The sequence below is a fragment of the Elgaria multicarinata genome, chromosome 6 (genome assembly GCF_023053635.1).
Source record: "Elgaria multicarinata webbii isolate HBS135686 ecotype San Diego chromosome 6, rElgMul1.1.pri, whole genome shotgun sequence".
NCBI classification, from domain to species: Eukaryota; Metazoa; Chordata; class Lepidosauria; order Squamata; family Anguidae; genus Elgaria; species Elgaria multicarinata.
In genome coordinates, this window is record NC_086176.1 from 64879994 (window position 1) to 64895117 (window position 15124).

Sequence of the window (15124 nt, forward strand, 5' to 3'; positions counted from 1 at the left end):
TTGAGAGAGCACCTTCTCCCTTATCAGTCTGCCTGGTCCAGGAGGTCACTGAATGAGGCTTGGAGTAGGTTTTGTGTACTGGTTCCCTTTGTGGAATTCCCTGCTAGCTGATGTCAGGCAGGTGCCAACCTTGCTTTGTTTTCAGGATTTGCTAAAGACATTAAAGAAGCTTTCCCTGAAGCATTTCCAGACATGGTTTTGAAATATTTTGATTCTTTTGAATTTTAATTGTTTTTACTGTTCATCACAGAGAAATCGTCTTTAGAAACAGAGCCATTTATAAATGTAAATAAATGAGACTTACTTTCTAAATTCTCATTTATTTGATCTTTTTTTATCCTGCTCTTCAGTTTAAAAAAAAGGGGGGGGGGCTCTCAGAGAGCAGCTTACAAACATCAGTAATAATGTAGTCGCTGTCCTAAGGCTTACAAGTGAAAAGGCCCAAGGCAAAAGAAAAATGTTTAGAAGGGGAAACGAACAAACTCAGGGGCTAGTTCTTAGTTACATAGTTTTTATTAAAACAGATCCTTGTGATTCTTTAAAGATTTTCTCGTGGCACTACCTGTCCATAGAACACTTGATAGTGTTAAAAATATTATAAATAATAAAGTCGAATTTATCTGATGAAGTGGGCTGTCTCTACGAAAGTGTATCTTGCTGTAATAAAAGTGGCCTTCAAAGTGCCACGGGACGTTGTTTTTGCTGCAACCGATTAACAAACGACTACTCTTTTATTACAGCAACCTGGAGTGGAAGCGACGGACCGAGCGGAGCACAGAAGCCAAACGCTGTTGGCCTCTGGGGCGGCCCCGCTTCCCTTTCCTCTGATAGAGCCTGATGAAATAGCTGCGGCTAGGTGACAGTTGCCCGCTGAGGCAGCGCCCCACGTATGTATTAAGGAAGGAGACGCGGTTACATTTCCAAGGCACGTTTTGCAAGCGCGGGCCTCTTCCCCTCGCCCCAAGGCGGCTCGAGGGGGACGGGACAGAGAGCGCCACAAAGGGCCATAACGGCCGTTGCCCAGCAACATCCTATCAGCGCCTCCCTTCGGAGGCACCAATAAGAGCTCCCCGCAAGCGGCGAGGCATCACCACAGCGCTCCAAGCAAGACCTCGAGCCGCGCCCATCTCTTTGTCTAGTCTCCGCCTCCTCTCTCCTCTAGCCACGCCTCGTCCGCCCAGAGAACACCACGTCTACAAATGACAACACACCCGGAAGTTCTTTCTGCCTGTGCAAGGTGGAATCCGGCCGCTTCCGGGTCGTCGGCTTCTTTTTGCGCACCTCCTCCCCCTTTAGCCACGCCGCAGGTGGAGACCGGTTTGCGCCTGGCTCCCTCGCAGGTGAGGTGTTCAGGTAACAGCCCTCTCGGCCAGGCTTTGGGTCGCCTGTGCTTGCCCCCCCCTTCCCTGTCCGCGTCTCATTTCGCCGCTTTTCTTTCTCAGTTCACCCCTTCGCGCTTGTTGCCGAGTCCCCGTCAGGGAGATGTTGCTGAGGGGCTGGCCGGGCCCTGGTGCCTCCGCGGGGTTGTCGGCGGCGTTGGTGCTGCTGCTGAACTTGGGCTGGCCTGTCCGCGCCTCGGAGATCACCTTCGAGTTGCCAGACAACGCCAAGCAGTGCTTCTATGAGGAGATCGCGCAAGGCACCAAGTGCACCCTGGAATTTCAGGTAAGGGCATCATTCCTTCTCCAACGCCACCTAAGCAAGATCACGCCCTTGGCTGCGCGCGTGCGTTCATGTCTTAATTAATCTGGGGGAAATACTGTTGCATGACTTCAGGCAGATAGACGCGAACGTGGATTAGAAATCCCTGCTTCCCGAAAGCTGGCGATGAAAAGGCAGCGTGAGGCTGGTGAAACTTTCCTTTTTGCTGCTGTTAACTTTTTGCGTTAACGTTGTAAAGACATCAGGCTGCTGGAGGGATAATTAAATCTGCAGGAGTGTCTGAATGCGTGTTGTATGTTGAAATACTGCTCTCGACCATTAACTCCTCATCATTATCTCCCAACCTGTCCTCTTACCATCATCACCTGCTCTGTCTTCTGTTCTACTAAAGTCGGCTTCTGTTATTTGTTGGATATTTGTAACTGAAGCTATACCACTCTGGAAAAAAAAGCTCACTAGTGACTACAAGGGTTTTGACCACATGCAGCAGTATACAGTTGGAGAATCTTTTCCTGGCTGAATAAGTTCCTAAGGAAAAGTTGATGATTTACTACTATTTCTTTTGTCTGTTGTTCATATGTAAATAGTAACACTTGTTTTGGTTTTGAAATTATTAGATCTGGCCCATTGTGTGCTATGCACAGAAAATAACATTATATGAAATACTTGTTTCCTTATTTTATTTTAATAAAAGGGAAATGATATACCAAATACTTTGGCTTTACAGGCCTGAAAAATGTATACTACCAGTCCATGCAACCCTGTTAAAATGAATAAATTGTTATGTGTAATTCTTTAAAGAGGGGTAAATCTACCAGTGTGTTTCATTGTTTTATCATCGACCCCTTCTGGAAAATTGTTGTGTGGGGGCAGGAATCCAACCATCAGCAATTTGTTTCTATTTGCTGCCAAGCCAGAATCTTCAGGGTTTTTTTGTTTTTTTTAAAGAGGAGGGGGTGCAGGTTCTCTTGCATTAGAATACAAGTTCTGAAGCTAGAATGCTGAATTAACCCAGCCATCATTTCTCTGCAAAGTTGCATTGCAATGGAGCAGTAGCCTTATTTGGACAGTCATAGAATCATAGAATAGCAGAGTTGGAAGGAGCCTACAAGGCCATCGAGCCCAACCCCCTGCTCAATGCAGGAATCCACCCTAAAGCATCCCTGACAGATGGTTGTCCAGCTGCCTCTTGAAGGCCTCTAGTGTGGGAGAGCCCACAACCCCCCTAGGTAACTGATTCCATTGTTGTACTACTCTAACAGTCAGGAAGTTTTTCCTGATGTCCAGCTGGAATCTGGCTTCCTGTAACTTGAGCCCATTAGTCTGTGTCCTGCACTCTGGGATGATTGAGAAGAGATCCTGGCCCTCCTCTGTGTGACAACCTTTCAAGTCCTTGAAGAGTGCTCTCATGTCTCCCCTCCATCTTCTCTTCTCCAGGCTAAACATGCCCAGTTCTTTCATTCTCTCCTCATAGGGCTCTGTTTCCAGACCCTTGATCAAATTTTCTTCCCTAATATGATCAGGAAACAGGGCTGAACTATAATGCTTCTCCCCAACATCATGCACATTACGTACCCCACCTCATGGCAATCCATCCATATGGCACGAATGTCTATACAGGAGGCTGTGCACATGTAGGCTTCCCTTCTACGCAAGTCTGTGCCATGTGCATGAATGCTGTGTGGGTGGAGGGGGAGCTTACATAATATGCATGAAATTTAGGAGGGATTATGTGGCATGGATATTTAACCAACAAGTGTGATTAAATAAGTTTTTTTTTTAAAAAAAATGATAAATAGAACTCAGGTGCAGCAGAGATTAATAGATAGGGGAGGGGTACTTAACCCTTGACTCCCACGTCTACCACTAGGGTTCCAAACCAATGTTTCCAACACAGAAAAAATGAAACCCGTGGGAGTTTGTCTTGTCTTTTTTTCTCAGAAAGGTTTGTGCCCCAAAATGTCAAAAAATGTATTTCTTTATCACCCAACCTGAATGGTGAATCATCTCATTGTTAAAGCAACAACAAAGGAAGCACGACTGTTTATGCAATCATGTTAGATACTGCCAGTAGTGAGAAGCCGCATAGCACCGTCCCATTTAGCAATAATAGAGTGTCATGCTCCCTACTTCTGTTTTTCTGTTCTGTGAGGTACGACTCATACTTCTCTGAATCACATCCCTACCCCCACTTGGTTTAAACAATATTAGAATGTAATCCCCATATAGCATGTTTCAAGTTATCACGGTTTAAGAGAGCAAATTACAGCAGTAAAAACAGCTAGTATCTGAAGTGATTATCAAAAGAGCAAGAAGTCTTGTGGAACTTAAAACTGTGGTGGATGGATGCAAAAAAATGAGGTGTTCAGTCTCAAATTTCAAAGTGTGCATCTCTTATGTACCACAAATGGTGCCATCAATGCATAAGGGAAAGGTATCAGCAGGCTTGGGGGAGCTAAAAGGCCTTCAAAGGTACCCCCCTCCCAAAATGCTATGGTTGAGAACACAAAAGAGAATACTGACTGACTTGGGATGGGGTGGGGTGAAGAGAATGGAAAACCAGAAAAGAATGGAGTATGCTAAACTGAAGCACTCCATACTACAACATTGTCACAAGTGGGTCCTGTAGCACTTTTGCAACTGTATTGTTCCCTTAGGTGATGTCAGAAACTCATACCCACTTGGGCAAGGTCATATCTGATGTCCACTAGCTATGTTTGTGGTATACTATAGAAGTATTGTGAATGTCTGGATTCTCAATTAATTCCGTGCTCCCTATCATCTTAGACTTTTCTGCTTTGCACTCAATTTCACAAATAGCCATTCCCTTCCCCTTTCCTCCAGACTCAACTTACCCCTCAAGATTCCATGATTCTGCAAGTGACCAACACTTGCATAGTGTAGCATAGGCATTACATGTTGGCCCAGACCCCCTTGATTTCAATATGAGGTATGTGTGGATAATATCCTCTAGAAAAAGCTCTTATCTTAGAAATAAGTTCTTCATCAAAATTGTACATTTGTAGCAACAGTTGTTTTTAAAAGTTTTATGCAAAAACAGGAGGAAAATATCTAAATTTGTCTTAGAAAACTGATGTTTTCAAGAGTTTACTCAACACATTTTGAGCTTCCTAGTGTTTATCAAGTATTTTACTCCTCATTTCATAAGATTTGGGCTATCTTACTTTCCCTGTTTTCTATCTTTACAAATCTGTTAGGTAAACTTCAGAAAATAAATTCACTTCCTATGGCACGTTTTAGAAGTTTTCTTCTTGTTGAGGTGTTTTTGTTAGGGCTGTGCACAGACCCACTGAACTGCTTCGTGGCTCGCTCCGCCCCTCCCCTGCTCCGCGGAGCGAGATCTGGAGGGGCGGATCAACATTTCCCCCCCCCCTTTCCTACTTGCCTCTGCGGTGGATGGTGGATGCAGGTAAGTGGAGAAGGGGGGCAAAATGGGGGCCGAATAAGCCTCCTTCCCCCCTTACCTGGTTCTGCTGCCTCATGGAGTGCGGTGGCGGCAGGTAAGCCCCCCCCTCCACTTACCTGCCTCTGTCGCCGGCTTCAACTAATGCCGCTGGCTCAAACTGGAAGACCCGGCGTCAGTTGAAGCCAGCAATGGAGGCAGGTAAGCCCCTCTCCCCCACTTACCTGTGTCCGGAGCTCCGGATCAAGGAGAACCACTTCGCCTCGATCTGCAGCTCCCCCGATCCACTCCGGATTCGCCTAGCAGAGCAGAGCACAGCCCTAGTTTTTGTGTGACAGAAGTGGTGCAACTCTTTTCTAATTGGATAGTTTTACAATGTGATGTGGAGCCTTATTGCACAAGACATTATTCTTAAGGTATAACACACTAGTGCAGTGCTGAAAAATATAATGGGTTTGATCTCAACCAACAGGAGTATTCCCTGAGTGGAGTTCCACTTGGGGGTGCTCCTGCCAGTTATAAAGGGGAAGGGAACTTTTTCTGATTTCCCTTCTCCCCCTGCAGCCACTTCTGCCCTCTGAAAATCTGCTTCAGAATGTTTGGAGACCTTTGGGACAGATTTTTGAAGAGTGAAAGCAGTTGCAGTGGGAGGAGGGAACTTGAAAACTTGTCTCCCCCCCCCCTTTCTACTAGGAGGAGAGCTTTCTCCGCTGTGGCACCCCGGCTGTGGAATGAGCTCCCCAGAGAGGTCCGCCTGGTGCCTGCACTGTACTCTTTTCGTCGCCAGCTGAAGACCTTTTTATTTTCTCAGTATTTTAACACTTAATTTTAACTTAAATTTAAATTTTACAGTTCTAACTCTGTATTTTAATCCTATATCAATTTTGCTGTGTGGTTTTATCCTGGTTTTTATATTGTATTTTGTATTTGTGTTTTTAACCTGTTGGTTGTTTTATTGTGGTTTTAATTTTTGTGAACCGCCCAGAGAGCTTTGGCTATTGGGCGGTATAAAAATGTAATAAATAAATAAATAATTCCATGTTTTGGTTCCCTCTGCTGGATCAAACTCCTTCCATGAATGGATGGAGCTCTTCCATTCATTGAATGCAAAATCTGCATCTAGCCCCTTGGTTTGCCCCTGTATATATGGTATTGTTAGTATAATGCAGGATATACTTGCAATACGCAGGATATTGGGGATCTCTGAATCTGTCATATCACAGCTCATGAACTTAGGAAGGGAAAACACATCAAATCCACCTTTTCAGGAGTGACTAAATATATGAAGCTTTAATCTTCTTTAGACCTTTTATTTTGTACTTCAGTTTAGCCATAATAAAATGGGAAATCTTTGTGAATATTTAGTGGATGTACACCTGCTTTTTAGATGTAAGATTATAAGGGCCCTGGGCTAAACACAGAATTTGTGCTTGCTTATAAGTAGAAAGAGGATAGAGGCTGTGGCCTTAATCTGGTTTGCAGCTGTTGTGCAAATCAGATGGAGTATACTTAGGCCCTGCACTTTGATTTTATCTGGTAGTTTCCTCCTGCTTTTCTTCAATTATAGGTGGGCTATACACTTCCACCATGAAAATTTAAAGTCTGAAATGTAATAACTGAACAAATGTAATAATGTTGCCCTATAATCTGTTAATTATAAGTAAATAAACCTGATTTCCCATGATGGAACTGCCTTTAGCAACAGTATGCTGTGTTTACTGTGGCTAATCTGTTTATTCAATAAAGATGTTAGCCTTATTTGCCAGAAATACTGGTACTATTGACTACTGTTTCAAATACTATTTTTCTTTGTTCCGCAGGTGATCACTGGAGGACACTACGATGTTGACTGCCGCTTAGAAGATCCAGATGGCAATGTGTTGTACAAAGAAATGAAGAAACAATATGATAGTTTTACCTTTACTGCCTCCAAGAATGGAACATATAAATTTTGCTTCAGCAATGAGTTTTCTACCTTCACGCACAAAACGGTGTACTTTGACTTCCAGGTTGGAGATGATCCACCTCTATTTCCCAGTGAAAACAGAGTCACTGCACTTACTCAGGTACTTTTTCCTGTTAATTTGAATAAATGATAGCATCCTATTTGACCCCAGATATACTGAAACCAAATTATAGGTCTTCACAAATACTATTTCTATCCAGTTACCTATATTTAGGGTTTGTTAACTGAATGAAGCATATTAGTTGATCAAAAAATGATGATGGTTAAGAACATTCTAGTAATGTAAACTGGAACTTGGTGTTGATTGGGTAATTCACAAACAAATCTTGTTTTTGACTCTGTTGCCAGTATCACATGTTGTATTTTGTTTGCAAAAATGCAGAGATATGTCTAGTTAGATGAGAAAGCTGAAAATAACAATGTGAATTGATGAAGGAGTCAGGTGAAATAATTAGAAGGCTGCTGCAGTTGTATTGTTCCCAATTGACATTTGGGGAGGAACCAAGGAGAGGAGGAAGCAGACAAAGGCAACACTAGACTCTTGGTCCAGCTTGGCTGGCTTGTGTGTGTGGCTTTTTAAAAGTGTATGTTTTTTAATGTAGCCATTGCATTTGACGGGTAGTATCCAATTAACCCTTCCCAGAGACAGAATGATTTATGTCAGTGGAAAGGAGAGGGGTGATTCTGTCTCCCCACTCACCCTCAGCTCCCTCTGCACTCTCAAACTCTGCTCTGGAGGATTTGGGGACCTCTGGAGCAGAGTTTGGGAGAGTGGGGTGTTCTTTGGGATGGGAGGAGAGCAAAGTCTCATTGCATAAATGGATGGCTCCAGTCAAAAAGCTACTTAAGAGTGCAATTCTTTGTATGTTTAGACAGAAAAAAAGTCCTACAACTCCCAGTATTCTCTAATCAGCACAGCTGGCTGGGGAATGTTGGATATTATAATACTTTTTTCTTTCTAAACATGCATAGGATTGTGCTTTAAGTAAATAATATGATAATTATCAAACTGCACAAGCTTCAAAGATACCTTAACTGAAATTGCACAGTTGTGTATAAATATGGAGTTTAGGCTTTAAGTCTCAGATCACTAATTAAAATGTAGTATTAGTGACAGCTCAAGTTATTCACCTGCTCCACTACTTGCTGCTTTTGTCCTAATGAGAGGAGTGTGAGCAGCTAAGACAGATGCATCATCAAGATAGGAAAAACATTGCTGCACCATCCCCTAGTGCTGTTGAAGAATGTTTCCAGTTCACAAAGTAGTGAACCTACCTATATCCTACAACTGAGTATTTAAGGACTTATTCATATACGATATCATCATAATAAAAGTTGTTGCTTAGACTTGAGTAAATAAAGCTTAATGTGTAGAAGATGCTAAACAAAGCAACAATCCTACATACATTGTTCAATAGATAACTACTAATAAGTTCTTCCTCCCTTTTTGTATCTAGATGGAGTCAGCATGTGTTTCAATTCATGAAGCTCTAAAATCTGTCATTGATTACCAGACTCATTTTCGGTTGAGGGAAGCGCAAGGCCGCAGCAGAGCAGAAGACTTGAACACACGGGTGGCATATTGGTCAATAGGAGAAGCCATCATTCTTCTTGTAGTTAGCATTGGGCAGGTATTTCTTCTCAAAAGCTTCTTCTCAGACAAAAGAACCACCACGACTCGTGTTGGATCATAACTCACATTGAGAAAATGCTTCAAATCCAGTTTGTTTAAAAAAAATTCTGTTCTTTAAATAATATCTAGTTACAGAACAATTAAACATGGGGAACATTTTAAATACCTTTACCCTTCCCCCTCCACTTAAAGTTGCAAAACACATTTTCCCAAAAAGCTGTGGGGAAAGGCAGCTTTTTATTTGTGTTACATGTTTTTTTTCCTCCTTCTGTTCATATCTGCTGAGAGATCTAACTTAAGGTTGCTATTTTTTTTAACTAATAAGACTATTTCGTAGGAACATAGTGCTTTAAAGAAAATCCTTTAGATTGTTACTTAGAAGATTGTCCATATAAAAAATGGGAACAATCTGAATTCTCAAATTTGGAAGGCATGGGAATAAAACAGAAGCAGATGTGATTAACTATAGTTTCAAAACCTTGTACTGCACTGCTTTGATTTGCTATGAAAATTCTACTTACATTTTTGTGCAGAACCCTTTCTTGGGGTGGGCTTATTTTACAGTACCAGATTTTAGACTGAACTTTGAAGAAACCAATTCTCTGTACATTGAAAAAGGTCTGTGTGGTTTATTGCATTTTTTCTTTTTAAAATCAAACAAATGGGGAGAATGTCTTGTAATTCTTGAAGCTGAGTCTTTGAGCTTGTGGTGCTGCTGCTGCTGCTGCTTTGAAGAACCAAAAAATCAGCAGGCTATGACACATACCTTCTAAAGTTTAGATTCTAAGGTTGGTCAGTCCCACTTGAAGTCAATAGAACTAAGCTAAAGTGCACTGGGTTAAATAACTTGTGACTCAAAGCCAATATTGCAATCTCTTTACTACTTGGGTATCTGATAGGATGGCATTAGCATAAGTGGTTTGAGGATTGTAATCTAAATAACTGGCTCATTAAGCAACATATGTACAAATGCTGGGCATGGTTGAATAACATCTCTGAATGTATTACATTTGCCTATTAAAGAGTCTAAATTAATTGTTGGAAAAACTCCTCAGTGTAATAGAATAATGTGTTGCTTTGTCCTGGCTGCTACCACTTTTGGGCTAGAGTGCCACTTTGTATGGTGGATCACACACTTTGGGGTATGTGGGTTTCTTGCCATATGACTAGTATTCTTTTTGCTCATGCCTAATAGATAATGTCTTGTATATTCTTGTAGGTGGGTGAGATTTCGCATTCTAATGTAGTTCCAAGCAATCAAAGTGAACTTTACCACTGCAATTCTAAAACACATCTATTTGAAAGCATGTCTCATTGATTTCTTGCAGAACCTGCTTCCAAGTATGTGTGTTTTTAGTTTGAGAACAAGTCTTGTCAAAAAGACTCAAGTTGCAGTGTTTCTAGGCATATGAATACCACTACGCTGAAAGGCTTACAATCACAAAAATTGGATCCGTTGAATGATCCTCTTATGCAAAGTTGACTACTGTGCCATTGTAGACATTGTCAAAAAAAGATACCAATTACAGAGTTTCCTATATATTAGTGCTGTGTAACTGTGTTGAGTTTAAATGCTGATGTGGTTTGAAAGGGAGGTGTAGATGCACTCTAACACTGAGTGGCTCAACTTCCATTTTTTTATACTTTAGTTATTGGAGCTGTTAATAATGTCTGCTGCACTACCACACAGTGTGTGGGTGTGGCTTTTTAGAAGATACAGCACTAATATAACTTAAGACATGAAAGATCACAGTGATGTATTGGTTAAAATCCTGCAGAAATAACTTGGGCCTACAGTGCTTTTTGTCTCCGACTTAAGCTTGCATAAAATAAAATACTTGACTGTACTTGTCCATTTCTTGAAAAACTCCACTACATGCCATTCATGAGGGCAGGTGTAGTTAAGACAGTTTTCAAAAAGTAAAACCAACTAACACTGGAATCCACCAACTTCTACAACATCCTTTCCTGTTAGTAAGACAAATGAAGATTGACAGAAGCAGTGCTTAGGGCTTCGGCCATAAATGTGGGAAATATCACAAAAGCATATCTATTCGAAATAAAAGTGTATATTGCAAGTAGGTCAGCTAAGCATTTTTAAAGTCTGATCAATCAGTCTAAACTTCAGGGATTTGCAACTATCATTACATATATAGGAAGAGTGAGTGCAGATAACCAGATAATCTGAAAACATTGGGCCTATAATAACATGAGGGAGTTTTCTGTATTTTCTGACCATGTAGCCAAGCTCTGCTACACTTTGGCATCTCTGGATTTCCAAGCAGTAGCGAGGTTCTGCATTCAGAGTCACAATGTGGTCAGAGTCCACACATGGCTGCCTCCTAATATGGTTATAGGTGTTATTTGCCAAAGTCTAAGGAAGTACCACGTCACTATCTGAATCCAGCTATAATAGATGTCAGTGTGTATATATTTTGTTTGTATTTTTTCTTCCTCATTCCTTATTAATTAAGGGGCTGGATGGCTTGATTTCTCCAGTGTAGGGTTTGTGGCATTGTCTTAAACTAGCTGTGTTCCATCTAAGTCATCTTGGGTCTTGCTGAACCGTAGGCAGTGTGAGGGCTATTTAAAATGCCCTTTATACACATGACACAAACTTCAAAGTAGCCATTATTTGATTAGTAGTAGCTGTTAATAGACATACAACCAACCGCAACAGTAAGTTTAAGCATTTCTGTAGAAACAGTTCACATGCAACAATTCAAACTTTGTTCTACACATCTAAATTTGAAGTACAGCCCAACCATACCATGATGCCAAGTTCTTGAATGATTTGCTTGAAGTCTACATATGTGTATCATGATGTAAAGTGTCCAGTTTCTGATATAACTCATAAACTTTTGTTGTTAGTGTCAATAAAACAAAGCTGGCCCTGTGAAAATGATATGGGATAATAAAATTTAATATAAGGTTCTATTTGAGTGGCTCCTTATTTGGGGACTTAGTGCAGCCTACAAATGTTTTCAAAAATTGAGACAGGATGGCAAAGGTAGGGATTTAAGAGTATTATTATACTTTAAGGTTGTCCTATCTCAACTTTTAGAATTATGTAGGGTGCAAATCTATGCATGTTTAGACAGAAAAAGTCCTACAGCTCCTAGCATTCTAAACTGTCTAAACATGTACACGATTGTGCCCTTAAAGACAGAAAATGTATAGTCTGATCTATCCATACTGATGAGGAAGAAATTAAACTTTATTCAATGAAATTTACTTCTAGGAGTTTTGCATCGGATTGTAGCATAAGTTAACTGCTGATTTAAAAGCTGGAAGTGTTGTTGAATTCTTAAATCTAAATGTTAGCGAAACAATACTTTATTCCAATACGTCTTAAAATTCTATATATGAAATCATAAAATAATAGAATTGGAAGGGGCCTGTAAGGCATTGATTCCAACCCCCTTGCTCAATGCAGGAATCCTAATTAAGGCATATCTGACAGATGGCTGTCCAGCTGCATCTTGAATGCCTTTAGTGTCGGAGAGCCCATGACCTCTCTAGGTAATTGGTTCCATTGTCGTACTGCTCTAACAGTCAGGAAGTTTTTCCTGATGTCCAGCCAGAATCTGGATTCTTGTAACTTGGGCCCATTCTGCACTCTTGGATGATCAAGAAGAGATCCTGGCCCTTTTTTGTGTCACAACCTTTCAAGAACTTGAAGAGTGTTATGTTTCCCCTTGATTTAAAACAATGCCTTTAATTTTTCTCCATAATAAAGTCCATCATGCTTAGTCAATAAAATCTTACCATCATTGATTTCTAAACAGAACAATAAAAGAATCAAAATGACTGCAATGAAAAGTACTTCCTACAGAAGTATAAAATCCTCAAATATTCCTTACAAGAGCCAAAATCAGTAGGAATCATGAAATATAAGGTATCTAAAAAGGCTTCAACGAGGTAGCATTTTAGGTTCCAGTTGATTACCCCCAGTTGACGTATTGCATGCCTAAATGTTTAGATTGTTATATTCAAGCTGGGATTTAAAGAACCATGAAATTTGTTTCCTGAGCCTAGAAGCATTAGGCTATAGCTTGTCAAACAGCAGCACCTCTGACCTTTCCACATAACTAATTGCTTTTCAACTAATTTGAAACAGTTGAAGAACATAAGAGCCCTGCAGTATCAAATGCCCATCTAGTCAGCATTCTGTTTGTTCAAGGGCCGACTAAATGACTGGGAATCCCACAAGCGGGACATGAGAGCACTAGCTCTCTCTTGCTGTTGTTTTCCAGAAACTGGTATTCAGAGGTTTACTACCTGTGATCCTGGAGGTTTCATATAGCCTTCAAGAACTGGTTGCCGTTGATAGATTTACAGTACAATCCTGTTCATGTCTATTCAGAAATAAGCCTCATTACATTCAGTGGGACTCCCAGGTAAGTGTATGATTGCAACCTTAACCTGCATGAACTTGTCTAGTTGTCATCGCCATGTCTTGTGGCCATGAATTCGGAAAATTAGGTGTTGTGTGGAAAATTATTTTCTTTTGTCCGACCTGAATCTCCAGCCAAGACATTTCTTTGAATGACTTGTTCTAGTATTCTAAAAGATGGAAAAACTTCACTTTCTCATCACCAGAGATGGAGAACCTGTAGCCCCCCAGGATGATGATGATGATAATAATAATAATAATGTTGTTGTTGTTGTTGAACAACAACTCCATCTCTGACCATAGGCCATGATGTCTGGAGCTGATGAGAGTTGGAATTAATGGCATCTTGGAGGGTCATGAGTTCCTCACCTCTGCTGCACACTTATACAGGAAGTGAGGCAGGAGGCTACCAGGGGGAGGGACTTTTCTGTTGTGGCAATCTGGCTGTAGAATGAGCTCCCTAGAGAGGTTCGCCTACACCCTCGTTATATTCTTTCCAATGCCAGGTGAAGACCTTTTTATTTTCCCAGTATTTTAACATTTTGCCATCCTAGTCTTTTAACTTGCTATTTTAAATCTCTGCATTGCGGCTTGGTTGTATTCTAGTTGTACTTTCATATTGTACTTCATATTTATACTAAAGTTGTATTTTATGTTTTTAATTTTTGTGAACTGCCCAGAGAGCTTCAGCTATTGGGCAGTATAGAAATGCAGTAAATAAATAAATGAATCATGCCTCTCTCGCTGCTTGGCATATCTGCCCTCTCTAAATTAAAAGGCCTTAAATGCTGAAGCCTTTCCTCATAGGGAAGTACTCCAGTCCATTGATTTCCTAATAATTTCTAGCATGGAATTTGTTATTCTACAGCTGCTGCTATAACACAACACTTTCTTTGAGCAATATATCACAATCCCCAAATGTCTTCCTGGTTAGTCACTGCTAGTTCAAACTACATGTATATATGTGCCTTTGTGAAGTTAGGATTATTATTTTTTGCCACACTTTACAGTACACTTTGAACCATATTTTGCTCACATTATTTTACCATAAGAATGGAATGCTTCCTTAAATGTACATATTCATCATTTTAACATTTTCAATTGTTATTAGAGACTACTGTTAGCTTTCATATAATTGCTATAACTGCAAATTAAGTCCTGTTCAATGGTTGAATTAAACAAGAACTTGGGCATACAATCTTAAAATGACAAGACCATAAGGAAAGGGGAAGAGATGTAAGAGGCCCAAAAGGAAGGGGGAAATTGTATACGTAGCAAATTTTATGCAGTGGAAACTCCATCTGTTGCCTTCTGGAAATCATATGACTTAACATAGATTCTAAAAACAATTTACAAGTGAGTTAATGTGCTGTTATAATTAAGGAAAGATCTGGGGAGGAGGGGACACTAGTCACATTAAAAAGCTGCTTGAGAATTTCAATTTGTGATATAGTGTAGGTGCATACACACACACACACATTATTTTTAGGCATTTGCAGGAAAAGGAATTATTTATTGCATTTGTATACCGCCCCATAGCTGAAGCTCTCTGGGCGGTTCACATAAGATAAAAACAAAGTTTGCAAATGAATAATTAACCTAGAATTAGGATATTGTTGTAAACTCTAACCTAAAAAGGCCTAATCGTGGCTCCTAGTCAGGGTAATCAGAGCTGTGCTTATCGTTTGTATAAACCACCAACTAACAGATGCTGAAGGATAGGACCAGAGAATGGAAACCGCCATCTTGCCTTGCATGTGAACTTCCCTTTTGTATCTATTTGCAGTGTGTTAGGTCGAATGTTAAGTTCAGTGGCTGATTGGTTTGATCCAGCATCCCCAAATCTCATGTTTTAATAATTTACTAGTTTTGATGGTTCTGCCCCTTTTTGGCCCAGTGGTCACATTAGGAATTTTGAGTGTCATGAGTGCTCTCACAAAATGGTTGCCATGGTGGGTGTGGCCAGTCGCAAAACATCAATTTCCCAGGATGCAAAGTGGTAAGGCTAAAACAAATAAACACTTGCGGAAGACTTTTAAGTAG

At 40.6% G+C, this 15124-nt stretch overlaps 1 protein-coding gene across 1 annotated transcript; it reads left to right on the plus strand.

The window, feature by feature from the left end:
- Positions 1 to 1222: 1222 nt before the first annotated feature.
- TMED7 (transmembrane p24 trafficking protein 7) lies at positions 1223 to 9732 on the plus strand. The gene is made up of 4 exons (XM_063129499.1): positions 1223 to 1340; positions 1443 to 1665; positions 6907 to 7152; positions 8510 to 9732. Exons 2-4 carry the CDS (start codon positions 1483 to 1485, stop codon positions 8744 to 8746), a joined length of 666 nt encoding a protein of 221 aa, XP_062985569.1. The 5' UTR covers positions 1223 to 1340; positions 1443 to 1482; the 3' UTR covers positions 8747 to 9732.
- Positions 9733 to 15124: the final 5392 nt, after the last annotated feature.

Excerpts from the sequence above, each read along its gene's own strand:
- TMED7 (XM_063129499.1), top strand. The coding sequence starts at position 1,483 with ATGTTGCTGAGGGGCTGGCCGGGCCCTGGTGCCTCCGCGGGGTTGTCG. Across the intron at positions 1,666-6,906 it reads AGTGCACCCTGGAATTTCAG|GTGATCACTGGAGGACACTA; the intron begins GTAAGGGCATCA and ends TTTGTTCCGCAG. Across the intron at positions 7,153-8,509 it reads GAGTCACTGCACTTACTCAG|ATGGAGTCAGCATGTGTTTC; the intron begins GTACTTTTTCCT and ends TTTTGTATCTAG.